General features: G+C 42.4%; 1 protein-coding gene and 1 long non-coding RNA gene across 4 annotated transcripts; one reads left to right on the forward strand and one right to left on the reverse strand.

The window, feature by feature from the left end:
• Positions 1 to 1,086: 1,086 nt before the first annotated feature.
• On the reverse strand, positions 1,087 to 5,550 carry RPP38 (ribonuclease P/MRP subunit p38). Of its 3 annotated transcripts, none has more exons than XM_015245612.3 (3): positions 5,413 to 5,550; positions 3,944 to 4,069; positions 1,087 to 2,027 (listed from the first exon to the last, which is right to left on the reverse strand). In XM_015245612.3, the coding sequence occupies exon 3, from the start codon at positions 2,015 to 2,017 to the stop codon at positions 1,175 to 1,177; it is 843 nt and encodes a 280-aa protein (XP_015101098.1). In that variant the 5' UTR covers positions 2,018 to 2,027; positions 3,944 to 4,069; positions 5,413 to 5,550; the 3' UTR covers positions 1,087 to 1,174. The 3 variants fall into 3 exon arrangements, with proteins under 3 accessions (XP_015101098.1, XP_072811140.1, XP_072811139.1); XM_072955039.1 differs by lacking the exon at positions 5,413 to 5,550 and adding an exon at positions 5,117 to 5,406; XM_072955038.1 differs by lacking the exon at positions 5,413 to 5,550 and having other exon boundaries at positions 3,944 to 5,406.
• Positions 5,492 to 19,597, forward strand: LOC140691436 (uncharacterized). The gene is made up of 3 exons (XR_012067055.1): positions 5,492 to 5,613; positions 5,886 to 6,213; positions 13,539 to 19,597. It is a non-coding gene; the product is annotated as an uncharacterized lncRNA (long non-coding RNA).
• Positions 19,598 to 20,593: the final 996 nt, after the last annotated feature.

A 20,593-nucleotide genomic window follows, 5' to 3' on the forward strand; every position in this document is an offset into this window, starting at 1 on the left:
ATTAATAAATGACTAGCTCATTTGCTTCTCTGTGAAGCCTATCATTTAAGCACTTTACCAATGAACATTTTAAAACAGAAAATCAGTAAAGCTGCTTGTGTTTATAAAGTAGCTGTGAGAACTAAATTTCAATGCAATATATAGTGTTTTTATAGGTTCAGGAAAACACACCATCCTGCGTCCTCTGTCCGTAGTGGAAATGCTCTAGTCTACCAGGTATCCTTCACCCCCCACCCCACTTTTTTTGGTCAAAGTGGTATTCAGTAAATTTAAATGAATGGAGGTGACATAATCCATAGATCAACCTGAATACAGGCTGAAAATAACGCTTGGCAATCCAGGATCTTCCTCATAAATCACAGAAAGTGCCTTTTCCAAGCACACGCTGTAAACTGCAGGCACTTTGACAGAGCATTGATTATTCTCTACTTCCCAACACGAAGGACCCCTATCGTGGCAGGCCCGTCTCTGAGCATCCAAGCTCCTCAGGGATTTTTTTTTTTCTCTTCCTGCCTCATTTCACCCAGTTACCATCATACTATTTACATATGTTAAAGTTTCAAGGGAGTAAGTTAACCATGTAAAGGGATGAAGTCTAACTAGTCAAAAATACCTCATTTGGCATTTACTATAAACATTAACCTTTCTCCCAAGCCCGTCCTTAGCCTACCTACAAAGAAAGGCAAACTGACAAAAGTAAAAAAAAATAATGTATTGTTTCTGAAGACAGTGTATCACACGGCATTTAGTCTTTTCCCTTTAAAACTGATGCAGTCCAGTTTCATCTTCCCCACCAACCAGAACCAGGTTTACTGTGGCACATTCTCCAAGTGTGACAGAAAAACTCCTTGCTGGGAAGGAACGAGCTAGGAGTTGAGGATACAGATGTCCTTGCTTACAAGCACTGTACTAGCCTTTTAAAAGGTGAATTCACACAAGCACGGACATCTCTTTCAGTACACCTTTGTTTTGTTACTCACAGGCCTCAATGCTGTCCTCACCCAGCGTTTAAGCCTCAGTCCTAGCTCTGTTCTACAGCCACACCTTCTAGCGGAACGGTACTAAACAGTGTCCCAAGAATACACGTAAGAGTAACTCATTTTATTCATGTCAAGGCTTCTTTACGAGCTGTCGTTTTACAACTATGAAGTGACAAGTTTACACAAGATGACTTTCAAGTTGTTTTTTTACTTTTGGGTGGTTTCCTTATCTTGTTGGGGTTTGGAATCAGTTTCTTTATTCTCAGGGGTTGTAACACGACAGCCTCCTGACGGTCAGCGAGCTTTCTCTTGTGTTTAGAGAGATCTTCAAAGGATGTTTCCAAAATCTCTTTGTCTTGGCTTTCCAAGGATTCAGTCTCTGGGTTCTCCTTGGGGTCTTCAAGTCTGTCTGGAAGCCAAGGAACACTCAGGCTGGGGACTCTGGGAATGATGGCCTTCACCTCCTCAACAAAGGCGGCGGTGTTTTTTCTGAACCCCAGGGCCAGGACGCACTTGAGGCCAATGACGGGAGCGATCCTCTCACTGAGCCGGGGGACCTGGCAGGCGGGGACAGTCCTGCTCACACTCAGCTGGACCAGGTGTGCGGTGATGATGGCAGGCTTGGCAGACTTGCACACCAAGGCTAAGAGCAGCTCGTTCCTTTCCAGAGCCCTGGTGACCTCATTGACTCCGATTGCCAGCTGCTTCCTGATGTGGGCAGGGGTCCACCCTGAGGCCTGTTGGTTATCTTCCAGCTTTTTCTCCTTCAAGTCCTCACCAGTGTCCATGTCCATGCTCCATGTGTCTCCGCTCTGTTTTTGTAAAGGGGGCTGCTTTTTCTTTCTCCTCCTGTCCTCAATCTTCTGAAGCCCAAGAGATTTAAATCTGTCTTCGAGCGTCTGTAGTATGAAGTGCATATCCTCTCTCTCCAGGACACCCCAGCAGGTGACGTATGGGTTGTTGAGTGACGTCTTCACAGGTAAAGGTCTCGTCTTCCGCACAGAGCCCCTCCCTGGTGCTTGGGGGGCTGCGGCCATCCTGAAGATCCTTCAGAGGCAAAATGACAAAGGAAGATTTGTGTTAACTAGGAACACACGTCTCAAGAATATCTTGGTTGTGCTCTTTCTGATTCTTGAAAAGCTATCATAAGCCTGCTTATATAGGACATGTATCTACTTTGGTCATTTATTTTCTCCATTTCCCTAGGACTTAAGTCTTCATTCACATACAGGCAATTTCTCAATGTTTTGTGTTACTGCAGTCACAGTGAAATTCTATTTGTTTATTTCACTTATTAAAAATGTTCCAGGTTTCTACTTGTTCAGAATTATCTTCTCAAGGATCCACAGTGTTAATCTGATTTTCTAAATTGCTCTCTAGTTAGGCTTCCATTCTTCCATTCAGCAAATACTCACTGAGCACCTCCAACCTGGGGTTGTAGACACTGGGGTTCAGCCTTGAACAAGTGCCCACATCCACCTCCATGAGCCTCTGCTTCCACCAGCCCGCAGCACACAGTCTGTGAGCACCCTGGACACCTCTGCCATTCGGATTTAATCAGGTGTGATTTTTTTTTTTAAGAATTGGAACAGTAATGTACACACTTGACTAAAAACTCAAATGATACTTTCATTTTGTGCCCTTCTGTAAGCCTCCCTCCCTGGACCCCTAAGTTTCTTACACATCCTTCCTAAAACACTAGTATACAGATTCCGCCTTCCCTCAGTCATTCTGAGCTGGCTGTTCCTCCCGCTGACAGTGTGATGAAAGGTGATGTATGTGTGATGAAAACTAGGGGAATTTTGTAATGAAACTGAAAGATACTACTCCATTAAGGCAAAATAGTAAGAAGAATCCTTACTGGGGAAATGTTATAAACCACTCTTCTGGGGAGCACATCCTGTTTATCCTGCCCAGAGGCAAATGTATATTTCTCTTTCTTCCCTCAATTTTCTCCTGCATTTTCTTCCTGGGCTCCGTAGGGAGCTATAGGGACGCATGTTGCAAAACTGAAGGAAGTTAAACAAACCGGCTCTGGAGAAGACTGGAGTTTGGAACTGTCTCTCATTTCAGGTAACCACATTTTCTCCTTCCAGATCATTCATCCCACTGATGCCTGCCCTCCCCAAAGTGCTCCAGGCAGGATTAATGAAATCTCATCAATTAAACTCCCACCTACGAGCCTGGCTGCTGATATTGAAGAGCAAGTGTCCCCGCGGAAGGGGTCAGAATGCAGGAGGCACTTTCCCCATGAAGTATCTGATTCTCCCACGATTCCTGTGTAACTGCCCAACATGTGGATGAGGAAACAGATTCAGATATTTAACCTTGCCCAAGTCACAACTGGTTTCCCAAATCCAAATCTGATGCCCTTTCACTCCTGGCTGCACCTCAGAAATAACCTGTGACTTTTTTAAATGTGTAGGTGCTTGGTCTTAACCCCAGATCTACTAACTTGGAATTCCTGAGAACATGGTAGGGCACCTGTTCTTGTAAAAGGCTGTCCAGGTGAATGTGATACAGAACCGGGGCTGGGAACCGCCAGTATAGGACAGAGGGCCTTTCCGCACTGGACGGGCCTGAGAAACAGTCTGACCGCTACTGGCCTCCGATGTTCCTCCTACATCACCTTTGCACAGAAAACCAAATTCAGCTCCTTGGGGTGAGAGCTCAGACCTTGTCAGTGCTGCCCACTGCTAGCAATCTGGTATCTGCCTAAGCTGCTTCCTTCACCCAGCCCTGCCCTGCAGCCCTCCCCATTCCTGTCATTCCACACGCCCCTCCAGCTCAGGCATTAGGAGGCAGCTTATCCAGTTCCAGTGAAGTGACTGGCAGAGGCTGGCACCAGACTGAAGGTGGTCAGGAAGTGACCAACGATCAGGGTGCTCTAACAGAGCTCTCCCCAAACTACAAACTCCAGTTAATGTGCCTCAGCATTCAAACAACATGGAATAAATACTTACAGTGAAGTGCTCTGGGCCTCAGGTCCTCCTGTCTTCAGAATCCAGTAAGGGCGACAAGAGCCAAAGGCTTCAGATAAGCAGACTCTCACGGGATATAATCCAAAGCCAAAGTAGAATAAGTAACAGCTTTGGAGGAAGAGAAAATTAGCAAAGCCTTGCTGAGGTGCCCTTGGAGGCCTCTACTGCCCACAAGGTCAAGTGTAAACTCATCAAGGTGGTATCCCAGGCCCTCCGCACTCTGTCCCCCATCTCCCCATAAGCCTTTCTTTCTCCCCACTCCCCACTACTGGACCAGACTGTCAAATGAGGGCCCCAGTTCCTCTCCTACACAGCTTTACACACATGTATACATGGTTTCCTCTGCCTGGAAAACTCCTGCCCTCAGCCCCATCACCACCTATCTTACTTGAACAAGTATTGATAGATTATCCATGACACACCAAGCCAGAAAGATTACGAATTAAAGCAAAAACAGTCACTGGACTCACTGGGCCTAGAAACTAGGAGGAAGACTTACAGTAGGTAATAATGTTAAGATGTGATGCACATTAAGGTCAGGGATCTACAGGATCCTAAGCAGGAGGGGGTCAGGAGGGCTTCCTGGAGGAAGTGACCTTTTAACCTACATCTGAAAAATACCTATCAAAGGGAGTGCCTATTAGGAAGAGCATCCCAGGGAACAGCATTAAAGGAAATAATGTAGTAACACCAGGGCAGAGATTCTAGAGAGAGTGGTGAGATACTGAGGAAGGCAGGAAAGGTCCATATGGTGGAGACTCTTGCAAGTCTTACAGTGGAAAGCGACTGAAACGTTCAAAGAAGGGGAGTGGTATGGTTAGAAAGGCATTACAGAAAGATCTTTGTCGACTGGGGCCAGGAGGGGGTCCTTTGCCAAGAGTAGATCCAGCAAAGAGGCTCCGGAGTCGTCCTGGTAAGAAACGATGGTGGCCTGCATGAGAGTCGCTGCAAAGGGGATGTTGAAATAGTTAAAAGACACAAGCTGCTCGACTTAGTGATCGACTGGTGGTAAAGCAAAGGAAGGACTTAGAGAGGACTCTGGGGTTCTGGATCTGGTAGCCGAGTGGATGACAGCCCATCTCCCGTGGCTGCATTTCTGACCCAGAGTTAAATCCTCCCTACTGTCTGCCGCCTCTCTAGCTAGTGTCTACCTACATTACTATTTAGCACAGGCAACTGGAGTTATTTTCTTGTCCACCTCCATTTCTAGACTGCGGAGTACAGAAAGGCCAGGGCGGGGCTTTATCTGGATATTTCTCGTATCCAAGATACGCTCAATTCAGGCAGACAGCGGAGCGTGAGCCAAGGCTGGGACGCAGGAAAATAACACAGATCCGGATGGAGCGGCCCCAGGCAGCGGGATCACAGGCGCGCACCCAGCCGAGTTCCAGGCCCGATCCTTCCAGGGATACCCCTCCGAAAAACAGACCCCGGCACGGACCCCCACTCACAACTGCCGCTGCACAGGCTACACGTGGGCCGCGTGGCGCGTGCGCAGAGCCCGCGCCTTCTCCAGCCCCGCCTTCAGATGCGGGACGAGGCGGAAAGGCTGAGTGCGTCTCGTTTCCTCCTTCTGCGTTGGTCCACTCCCAAACGCGAGAGTCGGACCAGGGCGTCGGGACAGAGCGAGGCCCGATCTCTAAAAACCCTAAGTTTAGAAGCGGGGATGGGGAGGGTTGGGGGAAGGAGTGAGAGGGGTGGGGAAAGTGAGGGGAGGAGTGGGCGGTACAGGAAGGCTCCGGACAAGGCCCTCCAGCTGCAGTGCGCAGGCGCAACATCTGTCTCGCGAGACCTCCCGTTGCTGGATAACCGGCTCCCTGTTATCTGGGGCGGGGTCTGGGGACCAGTCGGCTTCGCTTAGCCGCCTAGAGGTTGGTTGTCTCGCCTCACGGCGCTCCCTCTTAACTGAGTTTCTACCTTTTAGCGCCTGCAAGAATCCAGGCCCCTCCCGCTGTTGTTTTTGACTTGCCTGACGGACGCAAAACCCCTACCCAATGCCTCCATCACCAAGTCCCTGCCGAATCTCCGGCACCGATGGAAATCAAGATGAATGGGGGATAGGAGAGTGGATTGAGGGAACACTGTAGGCGACCGTGAGCCCCTAGAAAGAGGAATTTTGTAAAGGCTTCCTTGAGTCCTGCTCCAGCAGTTCCGAAAACTCCCCCAAACGTCCACAGTGGCTACTCCAGCCAGTGGAGACTTTAATGGTTACGGAGTCGCTGGGAAGTCGTGGGCTGAAGAACATTTTCAAGGTGAGGGATCTGAATCTGTTGATTTACCCTTGGTGAGAGCTTGAAAGACCAAGACCGTAGGTTGTTTCTGACTCAGTGAGCCTTCTCCCTCCCCAGCCCCTTTCTTTTTCTTTTCCAGTCTAATTTAGCATTTTTTTTTACTTCTTCTGAACATCTTCATCCTTTTCTCAGTCTCTTCACTGCTCGTTTTGTTTCCCATTCTTTGATCTAGTTTCTATATTTTCAGTTTTCATCACCTACATAGTACCTGACTGGCCATAGAAAGAAACAAAACTATTGTGTGTGGGCAAAGAGTGTTGCAGGTTACACAGGGTAAAGTACAATGTGATTTTTTTTAATCACAATTAGAAAAATTAAAAAGAACAAATTTACAACAACTTTGAGTGTAACAACAGGCTTTTGTTTCATAAAAAGAATAGTGACAAACCATCATCATGATAAACTGCAAACATGGCAGTTCTAGGGTAGTCTCAGATCACAAAGAATTTTGAGGGCAGCAAGCCCTCAATGTCCAACAAAATTCTGTTCTTGAAATGTCACTTACCCTCTCAATTCAGCTTTGCCCTGTTTTCTATCATGCCTGCCGCCTTACTCTTTAGAAACAAGATGGGCATTTTGGGCATTGAAAGGCAAGAAGATCGTGTCTTGTGGGTTTTTTTGATAAAATACTCAAAATTTTTGGTGGGGACTAGCCTTTATTACTACCACTGTTAAAGGCTGTAACCCTATGCCCTAAGGCAAATCAAGTGAAATAAGATTTATAAAGACAGTAGGTACAACAACAGTGCTGGCTATGTTTCATAATAGCTTAGACTTCATAAATCATCCAACCCTTGAAAAGTATTAGGTACCATCTAATAAACTCTTGAAAGAGCTTCAGCACCCACCCCTCAAATAATGTTTTCAAAGTAAAGGCTAATTACTCTCAAATGGACGCAGTTTTGAATGTAACTTAACTTTGGCCTTTGATTTGGTAAATTGCTAAGTATGGCTATCTTTGTTAGATTTATACTGAGTTAGATTACCTGGGCCCAGTGATTTTTTTCTGGCTTCTTACAGGATCAATGCAAATAGTCATGTTTAATGGTGGTACAGCTGAGATTAAATAAAATGTTAAGTATAAGAGTCATTGCAAGGTCATTTTTTTTTCAAAGTAATGAAAATATAGTACTTCATCTATTGTAAAATTACAGGTTAATGACTTAGTCCTACAGAGTGCCTCTCAAACCTTCTTCAGTGAACCCACACTGACTTAAGAATTAATAAAGTATCATTTCAAAGGTTAAATAATGATAAGCATAAATCACATTTTATGTGGTGCCACCAAATACATCTTTAAAGTTCTCAGTAAAAACTTTTGGATTAAAAAGATGAGAAATTATTCAAAGTGGAAGGTAATTATTTATCATTTTAAAAGAATGAAATATTTGTGAATCTTTAAAAATAATCCAATAAATATCTTAATATCAAAAAAAAAAGAAGACTCAGATCTCACTTTTAAGCTGTAAGACAAATAGAAACATGTCTGATTGAAATGCTAGAGCAGCGGGAAAGAAATATGTGTAAGTTTTCATTCCCCTAAGGTTTCCGATTTATAGCTTGAGCATGATCTCAGTTTATATTTGCCCTATGAAGATTCACAGCCACAGTATTCACGCCTCTGGAGCAAGACCAGCTAAGGTTGAAATCCTAACTTCATCACTATCCAGTCACATGACTCTAAAGCAAACTAATTAACCCTGTCTATGAAGTGATAAAAATAGGAACCTGTTCTGAGGATTAGAAGAAATAATCTACTTAAAATGCTTGGCATGTACAAAGTGTTTAATAAATATAACTGATGAATCCAGTGAGATCTGAATTAAGAATTAGGTTACTAAAAATTAACTGTGGCCCCTATGATTTTAGTGCTTCTGTTCTAAGACGAGCAATATGAATTTTACTAAAATGAATAATGTCCTCCCATTTGTACCACACAAACATTGCAGCAAAAAAGGAAAAAGAAGAAAATTCTACGTCCCAGTTACCTCTAAACACATTTTCTTTCAGTGTTCCCTTTTAACTTGTTCCATATTTAAATGTGTATTTACATTGTTAAAATAATAATAGGGATTAAATTTTGTTTTCTGATTTTCTTTCCATGTAGGCATTTTTCTTCCATGTTTCTCAGAGACTTCAAGTTATCGCTTTAACTCTTACGTATTTGGTATCCTATACTGAATGATCAGTTTACTTTTTAATGATACTGTTAACAGTTATTTTACCCTACAAATCTTCAATTTAATCTTTGAATAATAAAGCACTCTTTTCATGTTCACTCTAGAATTGGACTATGGTTAGATTTATATGCTTGCCAGGATGAGAAGTAGAACCAGTAGGAGATATATCAACAAACTCTACTCTCACCAGAAACTAGGACAATGGAGTGGAGATGCTTTTACGGGTGTCTCCCATCAGATACGGAGGCCTTGCCCCAGGAGGAATCGCCAGGCTTTAGGCCAAGACCCAGGTCAGACTGCAGTCAAGCCTGGCCCACGTGGTCATGGGGAGACATGTGAGGTTGTCAGAGGGCCTAGGCAGAGCAGTCCTTCTATTAAAAATGAGAAATTTGGAAGACCTTAAATCAGATGGCCGCAAAGTTAGTCTGGGATTTTTTTAATAAATTTTATTTTTTTAGAGCTTGTATTTCTAAAGGAAGGGTCCTAGTGTGATAAGATGCTAGATTTTAGATTTTCCCTAGGTCCTAAAGAACCAGCATCAACTGTGGAAATGATAGAAAATGGGCTTCAAGAATCTGTTCAAAATAAGCCATAGACATACATAAACAGGCCCTATACTTCTAGAATTATTTAAAGTATAGATATTTATGTGAATTAAATGATCACCGGATTCTTTTTGAAACAGTATGAGAGCAAGTGGTCAAGAAGCACTTTTAAGATAGAAATGAGCACCTGTGTCTCTGTATATGTATTAGATGAAAAAAATATAAATAACATTTCACTTTGTGCAACAATATTTCTTGAGCCTCTTTTATGTGTTAGGCAATGTTCTAGCTGCTTGCTATGTAGGACTGAAGAAACCATTGCTCTTTCTTTTCTACCTCCCTTCCTTTTTTCAACAGAAAGCAATATTTATTGAATTCTAAGTGTTGAGGATAAAGCAGTGAACCAAAATTCTGAGGGAGGAGACAGACAATATACATATGTGTATACATATACATATATATATATGTCAGATGATTACATGCTATGAAAAGAAAGAAAGCAGAGAAAGAAGGAAGAGGGTACTGGGATGGGGTGATAAAAGGCCTCACTGAGTAGTGACATTTGAGCAAAGACCTGAGGAGGGGAAGGACCAAGGTGTGCAGAAACCCAGGGAACAGTGTTCAGAGGTGAGGACCCTCAGGCAAGATGGTGCTTGACCTATTAGAACAGCAAGGAGGCCCCATGCAGGGGGAACCCTGTGAGAGAAGATGAGGAGAGGAGAGAGGAAGTGGCTACAGGCTGTAGATCAGACTAGAGATACTTCTTGTCCTGAAGGCTTCCTGGAGGAGGTACCCTCTAGGCCGAATCTTAAAAGAGGAATTGGTCAGGTAAGAAGGTAGGGGAAGGGCACCCCAGACGGTGGACAAGCAGCAGCTCTTCAGACACCTGGAGAAAAGGGGATGTATAGTAGTTCAGCGTACCTGGGAGAGGGTGTGTGTGCTTGTGGGGAAGGAGAGCAGTGAGATCATGGACCACCACATATATTAATCAGTGGCTCTTCTGAGGCGAGCCAAGTTATCATTTCAGACAATAGATCTCCAGCCTGGCTGCATCACTCCTGAGGATGGTTACTTCTTACTCCACAACCTTGAAATTGGAAATCTCTGGTGGTAGGAATTAGGCATCTGGTTTGTGTTTGTATTTTTCCTCCAGATGATTGAACTCGCAGCCAGAGTTCAGAAGTGCTCATCTCGACAGTAATATCCACAGCGACCTAAAGCTTCAGTGTGATTCCTATCAAAATCCCAGTGGGTATTATTTACTGAGATAGAAAAACCCATCCTAAAATTCACATGGGATCTCAAGGGACCGTGAAGAATCAAGTCAGTGTTGAAAATTAAGAGCAAAATTGGAATGTTTACACTTCCCAATTTTAAAAACTTACTAAAAAGCTATAAATCAATATAAACCAAACCAATGTGGTATTTCCAAAAAGACAGACACATAAACTAGTGGAATACAGAAACCAGAAATAAACCCTCATATATGTGGTGAATTATTTTTTGACAAGAGAGCCAAGGCCCTTCAAAGGGGAATGGACTGTCTTTTCAACAAAAGATGCTGGAAAAACTGGATATCCAGTGCCAAAGAATGAAGTTGAATCTTTACTTACACTTTATACAAAAATTAACTCAGAATGGCTCAAATACCTGAACTTAGGAGCGAACACTGTAAAACTCTTAAAAGAAAGCATAGGAGTAAATCTTCATTTCAAAATGCATTTGGCAGTCATAAGTTGGATATGATACCAAAAGCACAGGCAACAAAAGAAAAAGTAAATTGGGTTTTCATCAAAATTAAAATTTTGTTTGTTAAACAACACTATCAAAGAGACTGAAAAGACAACCCACAAAATGGGAGAAAATATTTACAAATCATATATCTGAATAAGGGATTAAAATTCAGAGCACATAAAGAAACAGAATATATAAGGGAAAACTCGACAACAAAAAAACGAATTCAAAAATAGGCAAAGGACTTGAATAGATGTTTCTCCAAAGAAAAAAACACATGTCTAGTAAGTACTTGAAAAGATACTCAGCATCCTTTGTCAATAGGGACATGCAACTCAAAACCATAATGAGATACCACTTCACAAGGATGGCTATTATTAAAATAACAGAAAATAAGTTTTGATGACGATATTGAGAAGTCAGAACCCTTTTACACTGATGGTTGGAATAAAACTGGTGCAGCTGCCGTGGAATAGAATTTCTTCTAAAAGTTAAACATAGAATTACACTATGACCCAGCAATTACACTCCTGGGTACATACCCAAAAGAACTGAAAGCAGAGGCTCAACAGATACTTGTAAACCAGTGTTCATAGCAGCATTATCCACAATAGCCAAAAGATGGAAACAATTCAAACATCCATCAGTGGATGAATATATAAAATGTGATAAATACATATAAGGGAATACTACTCACTCCTAAAAGAAATGAAGTAGATCATCACATCCTACCCAGTGATACTGGATGGCAGGAAGTTTTCCCTCATGCATTTTTTTCTTTCTATCAGCAAGAAAAATCCTTCTGAGAAGCCCTAACAGGCTTCCTTTTGTGGCTTATTGGACACAATTGCTAACATGCCCACACCTACACTAGTCACTGGCAGAGATGAATGAATCAAACAAGACTGGCTTAGACCAGTTGTAAGCCTTCTCCTGGAAATGGTCCCTGAGCATCTGATGGCTCCATAACTAAACAGAAGTAGGACTGTTGACAAAAATGAAGGGGGAAATGGCTGCTAGGTGGGAAACCAATGGTATCCCCAGTAGGGAGACCTTTGGTTTAAGGGTGTTCAGTTGAAGAGTATGTTAATTGGATATTAACATGTAAAACACATACAATATTATCACTAAATGGTGGGGAACAAAATTATGAGCCATGGGTACTTTAATTCAGCCCTGTCTATGTATGATCATTGAAACAACACAAATGGAAAGTGGTTGGCAGTGGTGCCTTGAGAAGATAAAGCCCTGAGCTACCATTGTATCTTAATAGGTTGGGTAAAAAGTGGAAGATATTTATGAACTTTCACTTTGAAAACTCTAAAATATAAATATTAAACTAAATGAAGATAAAAATGCATATGGTCAGATATATTCTTTCTCTGAAACTTGTTACAGTGATAACATCTTGGTTAATTTTTTGCAAGGAGTTCTCTTAAAAATACCCTAACTTTAAAATGACAGGAAACATAACTTTCCATGCCTAGGTGATGTCTACTTAGTTGTTCATTTGGGGAAATTGTATTCATTGTTTGTTGCTTCAGGAAGTTATATGTATTAAAATGTTTATTGTAGGAAATGATTTATTCATCTAAAGTTGTGACATAGTCACATGCACCATAATCGCTAATCCAGTGTTAGGACATCACTGACTTTATAACTTTACTAGTTTAAAAGTGATTGGACCCAGTTGCTTAGTTGGAAGGTATTAGGAACTCTGTTTTAATTTTCTCCCTATGGATCAAATTTGTTTGTAACAAATTCGATAGTACTAACAGACTCATTTCATATACACAACACAAATATAAGTCTTTTCACTTCCATACTTGTAAATATTCATCATTGACAAATATTTAGACCAACCAGACTGTGAACAAATTGAACCAATCACACAAAACCATGTATCAGAAATAGCCATATTTTAGTAGTTAATGTAACATTTAAAACCACTTACATTTATGGGGAAAAAGCTACTATTTCTGATTAGTGACTAGTAAAATAGATTAAACTCATCACAGAAAATGTAACAAAGCAGGAAAATTAAATGGGTGGAAAATTTTCATCTTATGTTTAAAAGAAAATCTTTGAAAATGCAGTTTGCTTCATATATAAATTTTATTTTCCAGTGTAGCCAGTATGAGCTCTTCAAAGCCAAAAATCATTATAGCTTTTCAAACTAGAAATGAAAAAGCCACAGATTTTAATTTTAATAAGTTAAATGTTGAGAGCCATAACCCATTAAGCAAAAAGCATTTTGGAGTCCTCAATAATTTGCTTAAAAGAAACAAGTGGTCTAGAATCCCCAAAGTGAGAAAACCACTGTAGATGATGACCAGCTTTGATGGCCTGATTTCTTGTTATGGCCTTGCAAGAAGCCATTCTTATGAAACATCAAGCTTCTAACTTCCTGGCTTTTCAGTTCTTGTAACTCAAGAAGCTGGTTTTCAGTGTCCTGGAGAACCCTGACCAATGTTTCTCATTGACATTGCAGGATTTTTCTCTATTTTGTCTATTACTAATTTTTACTTCTTTTTCCCCATTTTTTTCTTTGTTCTTTTTCTTTCATTTTTCTTTACTCTTCTTTTTCTTTTCTCATTTTCATCTTTTCTTTACTTTTTTCTTTTTCTCATGTCCCCCATTTTTAGATTCTTTTTGTATTTTTTCCTTTTATTTCATTTGTTAGTATTTGTTTTTGTTTATTTGTATGTGTGGCACTGTGTTTTGACTCTGTTATAAAATCAGCTCATCAGGAGAAGTATGGAAGTGATTTTTTTTTTTTTTGAGGTGATTTGGGTCAAGTTTCTGATCAGCTTTTCCCAATTTTAAGTTGACCTTAGGACACCTTGACTCCCAGGTCAGCAATGAGTCCAACATGCTCTAGGCATCTCAGTCATCTCTGCTGAGAAGGACACCCATTTTGACAACCACTAGTTCTCAAGACCATTGCCACGGGCAACTTGACCAAGCTGAAGTCGGCTCAGTACATCCTGAGCTGGGAAAGAGGAAGTCATGAAGACCATCGACAAGACTTAGGACACTCGTCCAAATACCACAGATGGTTCCTTAAAGTAAGAATCACGAAGGATTTGAACCATCCCAAAACAATTATTTGTAGTGATCCACTCTGCCTCGTCAGGAAGTACTCAATGGAAGAGATGCGTTTGAGTACTTAGTAGTTCACAGAAGTCCTCAAGAAAAGAGGTCCTGGCAAATTCCATCAGGGGAGTCCTGTCACAGGGTGTGCACTGTTCATCAAGTTAAAGACAGAACACCTGCTTTTGGATGTTTATATGAAAATCAAGTTTGAAGACTTTGGCTTCACCAACGATTCACCTTTGGCAATAAGCTGGATACCTTCTTTGGTACCCCCTTTGTGCCACCCTGGAACTCTTCCAGGTCCAAATAAGACGGATCTGCAGTAGATGTGTGGAATCTGCAGGTCATCTGATATATACTGGTCAGCAGACCCCCACACCTTTTGATGGACTCCTGCCTTTAGGGAGCTGCAGGAGTGGATACTCAGTGAAATATACCATATATCCTTTCACATGTCCAGGAAATGTGGAAAAACTGCTCCAGAAATTTTTCATTCTCAATCCCAGCAAGAGAGGCACCTTAGAGCCCATCAGGAAAGATCTGTGGGTGAATACAGGTCATGAAGACAAAGTGGAGCTTGTGTGGAGCCACTGTCTGTCTCCCAGGAACCCTGGCTGACTGAGTGGAAGGTTTCCATGTGACATAGGGGAGAGATCCAAGGCTCACTGATGGCCAGAAGGACAACCAAATGATGGCCATCGGTTTGCTTCTGAGGTGCAAGAGAGCCAAGGTGGAGGGGCACATCTTCGCCCTGAAACCCCAGGCTTCAGCGGATGAAGCCAACAGCAGCAAACGGAGCACCCACGTGGAGTTTCCACCAACATACAGCAGGGCGGCGTCAGTGAGCTGGCTTCCCCCACCGCTAATTCCCCCTCTGAGAATACTCAGAGGAGCAACTCAGAACATAAACCACCTCAGGAGGCTCCGATGTCAGGATGGGAGGGCAGCAGCAAAACCAAGGAACCTGCCGGTCCCTCCACCGGCTGGAGAGTAAGAGGGCATCTCACTACCAGTAACAGCGACCAAGTCACTGTCAGCCATCAGCATAAATCAATGCTGGAATTGCCTGCTTTGGAAGGGGGCCAGCCTTGGCCAGTCCTCCATGCAGAAGGGCAAACAGCCTAATGGTGCCAGGGGCGGGGCCTCCACAGCGTCCGCAGCCCTCCACACCCCAGTGTCCCCGACAAGACCACGCTGACACCGGGGATCCAAGCGGTGCAGCTCAAGCAGGCCTCGGGGCTGTGCCCCACAGAGGGAACCCGGGACGTGTCTCCAGCCCAGCACAGACTCCCAAGTGGGTCCCTTTGGGTCCTTTGGCCACCTGCACATCAGAAAGTAGTGGCAGAGCCACAGAAGGAACCAGTTTCCCGCAGGATGTGTCCAGAGGAAACTCCATCCACCTGGGCACACTCAGAAGAATAAGCGCCACCTCGCCAGTCTTCCCTCTGATAACCAGCCAGGACCCGCAGGGGCCACTGGTGGCCTCTTCGCCATGTTCAAGTTCAAGTTCATACTGAGACATCTACGTTTCAGGTTTGCCAGGAGGAACCTGAAAGCAGAAGCCTATGGGAGCCACTCACGCCTCTTGGAGTGGCAGCCGAGGCAGTGAAAAAGAAAAACTGTGGGGACGCCAGGCCTCGCTCACTGTACTGACATGGAGTCTGAAGATCATGAACTTCATGGAGCCCAATAAGAATGCGCAGGAGATCGGCCAGGTGCTAGAAGCAAACAGCGGTCAGTGCGAGCTGAACAGGAAATCTGCTCTGTTCTGAATGTCGAGCATCCCGGCCAAGAGGAAACTTGCATCCGCGGTGGAGGATGGAGAGGCACAAACGGTCGGGGCCGTCTCTCGACGGAGTTCCTTTTCAGTGGGCAGCCGCACCTCTCCGGGCTTAGAGAACACTGCTTTTCAAATCACTGCAGCTTAACCTTCAAAAGGAGGCCTGGAGCCTCCAGGGAGACAAGAGAGCCGCCGCACCCCACCTGGACGTTTGCGCCAGGACCTTCATCTGCAGCAGGGGGCCCGCTCTTCCGCGCTTGTTGGGGTGGTGGGTGGGTGTTGCTGGACGGTAGTTAGGTAACGTATCAGAACCCTTAACGGATTCTTTCTGGGACAACCCATAGGTGACTTTTACTGAGGGCCTCAATAGCATTAGAGCCATCTCTATGCCAAAAAGAGTTTGGAGTTTATCATAAGAGAGCTGGGGTGTCCCTGCAAGGTGCAAGCAGCAGGTCGTGTAACCAGGTGCCCTTTGTATTATAGGACACTGACTCTGGCTACAGGTTGGAGAATCAATGGGATAAACAACTGAGTTTCCCATGTGCTTTTAAAGTGGGCTTTAACACCAAGGGGTTGAAAGTGAGGGAGGCAGCAAGCAAAAAAATCAGCTCAAATGTCATTGGCTACTGGGTGACCTCTGGTTTGTAATTTTTTTTCATTCTACACAATTTAGTCCAGAATACAAAAACGGGAGGATGATTTCTCAACTTGTTTTATGTTCTAGCATAATGATGATACTAAAAATCAGAAAAAGAACATTCTGACTGGGGAAAGAATTTGTGGTATATTTATACAAAGGAACAAGATCAGAGTGACCATTATTATATTATAGTTATATCATTACTATTATTATGATAGTGTTTGGTATTATAGTACAGGCCCCAGCTTGCGCAGAGAGGCGGTGAAAAGAAAGAAAGGTGTGAGGACTAGAAAGGAAGGCATGAAACTGTCATTTATTCATAGATTGTATGTTTGCTATAGAGAAAACCCAAAATAACTTACTGAAAAATCATTAAAATTAAAAAGATTTATCAAGGCTGCTAGGTAGAGTCAAGGTACAAAAATCAATTCCCTTCCTCTATATCAGTTTCAAACAGCTAAAGAAATTTTTTAAAAGATGCCACCTGTAACATCAAAAGTTATAAAGTTATTTAGAAATAAATCTACAAAAGATGTGCAAGACTTTCAATTGGGGAAAATTAGAGCATATTCTCTAAATAATAAGACAATGAATTGAAAAAGATATGTGGAAGTCATGAATAGTAAAACTTTGGCTTAATTGTGGAAAACAGTATGGAGATTCCTCAAAAGACTAAAAATAGACTTACCATATGATCCAGCAGTCCCACTCCTGGGCATATATCCACAGGGAACCTTAATTCAAAAAGATACCTGCACCCCAGTGTTCATAAGCAGCACTATTTACAATAGCCAAGACATGGAAACAACCTAAATGTCCATCAACACATGACTGGATAAAGAAGTTGTGGTATATTCATACAATGGAATACTACTCAGCTATAAAAAATAATAAAATAATGCCATTTGCAGCAACGTGGACAGACCTAGAGATTGTCATTCTAAGTGAAGTAAGCCAGAAAGAGAAAGAAAAATACCATATGATATCACTTATATGTGGAATCTTAAAAAAAAAAAAAGACAGATAAAATTATTTACAAAACAGAAACAGACTCACAGACATAGAAAACAAACTTATGGTTACCAGGGTCTGGGGGGAAGGGGGTGGGAAAGGATAAACTGGGAGTTCGAGATTTGCAGATACTGACTGGTATATACAAAATAGTTAAACAAGTTTATACTGTATAGCACAGAGAACTATATTCAATATCTTATAGTAGCTTACAGTGAAAAAGAATATGAAAACAAATATATGTGTATTTGTGTATGACTGAAGCTGTACACCAGAAATTGACACAACATTGTAAACTGACTGTACTTCAATTAAAAACAAAAAAACTTTGGCTTAAAGATATCAGCCTCCCCCTCCTCCCCCCAAACTGATATGGAGTTTCAATGCGATGCCAAGAAAAATTCAAGAATTTTCTTCTATGGAAACTCATGGATGTTAAAATAATATATAGAAGAGTGCCTAAGACAATCCTCCCTGAAGAAGAACAAAACTTGGAGGATTCAATGATTAAGACAGTGTGATGTAGGTGGAGGAATAAACAAGTGCAGAGCCCAAAAAACGACTCTAACTATTCTGTATTGCTCCTCGCATTTTCTCCTAAAGCCACTCTAATCAGGCTTGACCCCCACCCCCACAATGACTGCATTAAAACTTCTTTTCAGGTCATGGATAATCTTGACAATGACCCAAATCCAGTTGTTAATTCTCAGTCCTCATCTAACCAAACCCTCTCCTTATTATGCTTTCTCAACAGCACATTCTTTCGGTTTTTCTCTTACCTCAATAATCACTTTACTCTCTCTTCCTCTTCTCCTCAAACTCCTAATGTTGCAATTTCCCATGGCCCAATCTTCAGCCTTCTTTCCTTTTCTCCTCTACATACGTTCAATTCCTAGGGCCATCCAGTCTCAAGGTTTTAGACACCATCTCTATGACCATGAGTCCCTAATTTATGTACCCAGCCCAGATGAAGCTTGGATATCCAACCAGCTATTTGGCATCCCCACTTAGATATCCAGTATCTCAAACATAGCGTGTCCAGAACTGAACCTCTGACCTTGGCCACCCCACCAAACCTCAGTTACTCAGGCCAAGTATCCAAGCATCTTGGAGTTATCCTGCCTTCTCTTTCTTCCACATCCCATGTAGAATCTACCAGGGACTCCTATTGACTCTACTTTCAATATATATCCAGAATCCAAACTACTACTCACTCCCTCTACTGCTATCACCTGAGTTGCAGACTCAGGTGATAAATTCTTCCCTGGGTTATTATTACAGTAAGAATCTTGCTTCCAATCTTTTTCTTCGAGGTTATAGCAACAAGAGTGATCCTTTTAAAAAGCAAGTCAGATCATGTCAGTCCTCATTCAAAACCTTTCAATGGTCCTGTTTCACTCCTGCTTATAGCCAAGTGCCTTTGTGCAAGGCCTTCTGTGATCTGGTCTCCATCTCCTATCCTCTGACCTCCTCTCTCACCACTCTGCTCCAACCACACTGACTCCTTACTTCACACCTGCCAGGGAAGCTTATTCCTTAGGGCCTTTGTACTGAATGCTGCCTTTGCAAGGGAAGCCCTTCCCCAGGGATCTTCCTGGCCAGTCCCCTCGCCTCTTTCAATTTTGACTCAAATGTCATCTTCCTAAGAGACTTACCCTGATCACTGTATTTATAATATCAAGTCACATCCTCCACTCCACATACACAAGATTCTCCATCCTTTGCTCTGCTCTTTTTGAAAATAGTACCTATCACCTAAAATCTTTAAATAGACTATATAATTTGCTTATTATATGTGTCTATTATTTGTCATCCCCTATCAGAATGTAACACAAGGATAGGGATTTTTGTTTGTCTTGTTGATTGATGTTTCTCAAAAACCTGGAAGAGTGCCTGGCTCATTTTGGCACTCAGTAACTATTTGAATGAATGAATGAATAAGTGAATGAGTGAGCGAATAAGGAGGATAGGATGGAATGGAACCAGGAGAGTCACAAAGCTAAAGGGAATGTTCTATTTCTTAAACTGGTGGCATGTTCATAAATGTGCCCTTTATTTTCAAAATTTTACATGCATATGTACATAATCGATATTTAATAATACAATGAAAAATAACTTGATGGTTCAACTTGACTCACTCCCTAAGGGTTCCACAAAGCCAAGTTTTCACTAGATCTAATATATTATTAGCACTGAATAGAGGACAAGTTTCCATTGTTTCTTCTTTTTATGCTCTGGAGACAGGACACCCATGGCTCTGGTATTCAGTCGGGGGATGCAACTCAAGAGAAGAACATGTTTTGAAAAGTGTTCTTAAAAGAACATTCTAGACTTAGAGAATAAAACAGAGCAGTGTGACTTCCCTCTCTTCTCCTGATTTCTCATAATGACTATAATGCCAAAATGTCTCAGTCGCAGATACACAAGAACATTGGACCTCACTGCAGTATTTCTCTGATGACACACGGATAAACGGGGCTCTCTCCAGCAGACAGAATATTCACTGTTTTGAAGCTGTCATTTGCTTTTGTGCCTAACAATGCATTTCCCATCGTATGGGGAAAAAAAAAATCCTGCCCAGTGCATTTTTCTAATACTTGCTTTTTGTTCTTTGGTTGGGAACTCACTGATTTCACCATGAAAATATTTTTTAGAAGAAAATAAAACACCAAGGGATGTATATGAAAAAGTAGCAAATACGTTTTTAAAATAATTTTACGCAAAAGCAAATTAAAATGGGGGCCTTGAATTGCTTACACGTTGTTGCATTTTTACTGTCAAATCAGTAACTTTCTTAAAATTGACTTTGCCATTTCTTCCAGTCATCTTGCTCCACGAGGCCTTGCATTTAAAATAAAGAATCCTCACCCCATTCTGTGTCTGCAGACTAGGAGAGACATTGAGTTTTCTTCCCCTGGAGAACGGGGTCAAGTTGAATAGGAGAGTAGTCCTGTGCCTTACTCTAATTGCGAACGAGTTCGGGTGGTTGCCCCACGTGTTCAGAACGTTAAGTGGTCTTGCTTTTAGAAAGAAGAGATACAAATTACCAGCTTTTACCGTTCCCAATGGGCTGCGCCTAGAGACGGGTCGGAAGAGTGAGGTCTGAGTAAATGCTGTCTTCCGTCCAGCTTTCTAGCAATCATACGGAAGACAGAGGTATTTATATAAAGGAATCCCAAGTGAGGTCCGTGCCCTGGGGAGACCTCTCTGGATTTCCTGCAAACAATTTCTTGAGAAAGAATCGGGGAGCGAGCCAAGGACTGAGGGGAACTCATTTAAATTCCTTGCCTTTCGCCTTGCCAGTTGCAACCGGGCTGGCAGCGGACAACCCTCAGGAGGGCCCTAGGGCACCCGC

The sequence above is a fragment of the Vicugna pacos genome, chromosome 35 (assembly GCF_048564905.1).
Source record: "Vicugna pacos chromosome 35, VicPac4, whole genome shotgun sequence".
NCBI lineage: Eukaryota > Metazoa > Chordata > Mammalia > Artiodactyla > Camelidae > Vicugna > Vicugna pacos.

Bases quoted from the DNA above. Each gene is read 5' to 3' on its own strand.
- RPP38 (XM_015245612.3), bottom strand. From the start codon at position 2,017: ATGGCCGCAGCCCCCCAAGCACCAGGGAGGGGCTCTGTGCGGAAGACG.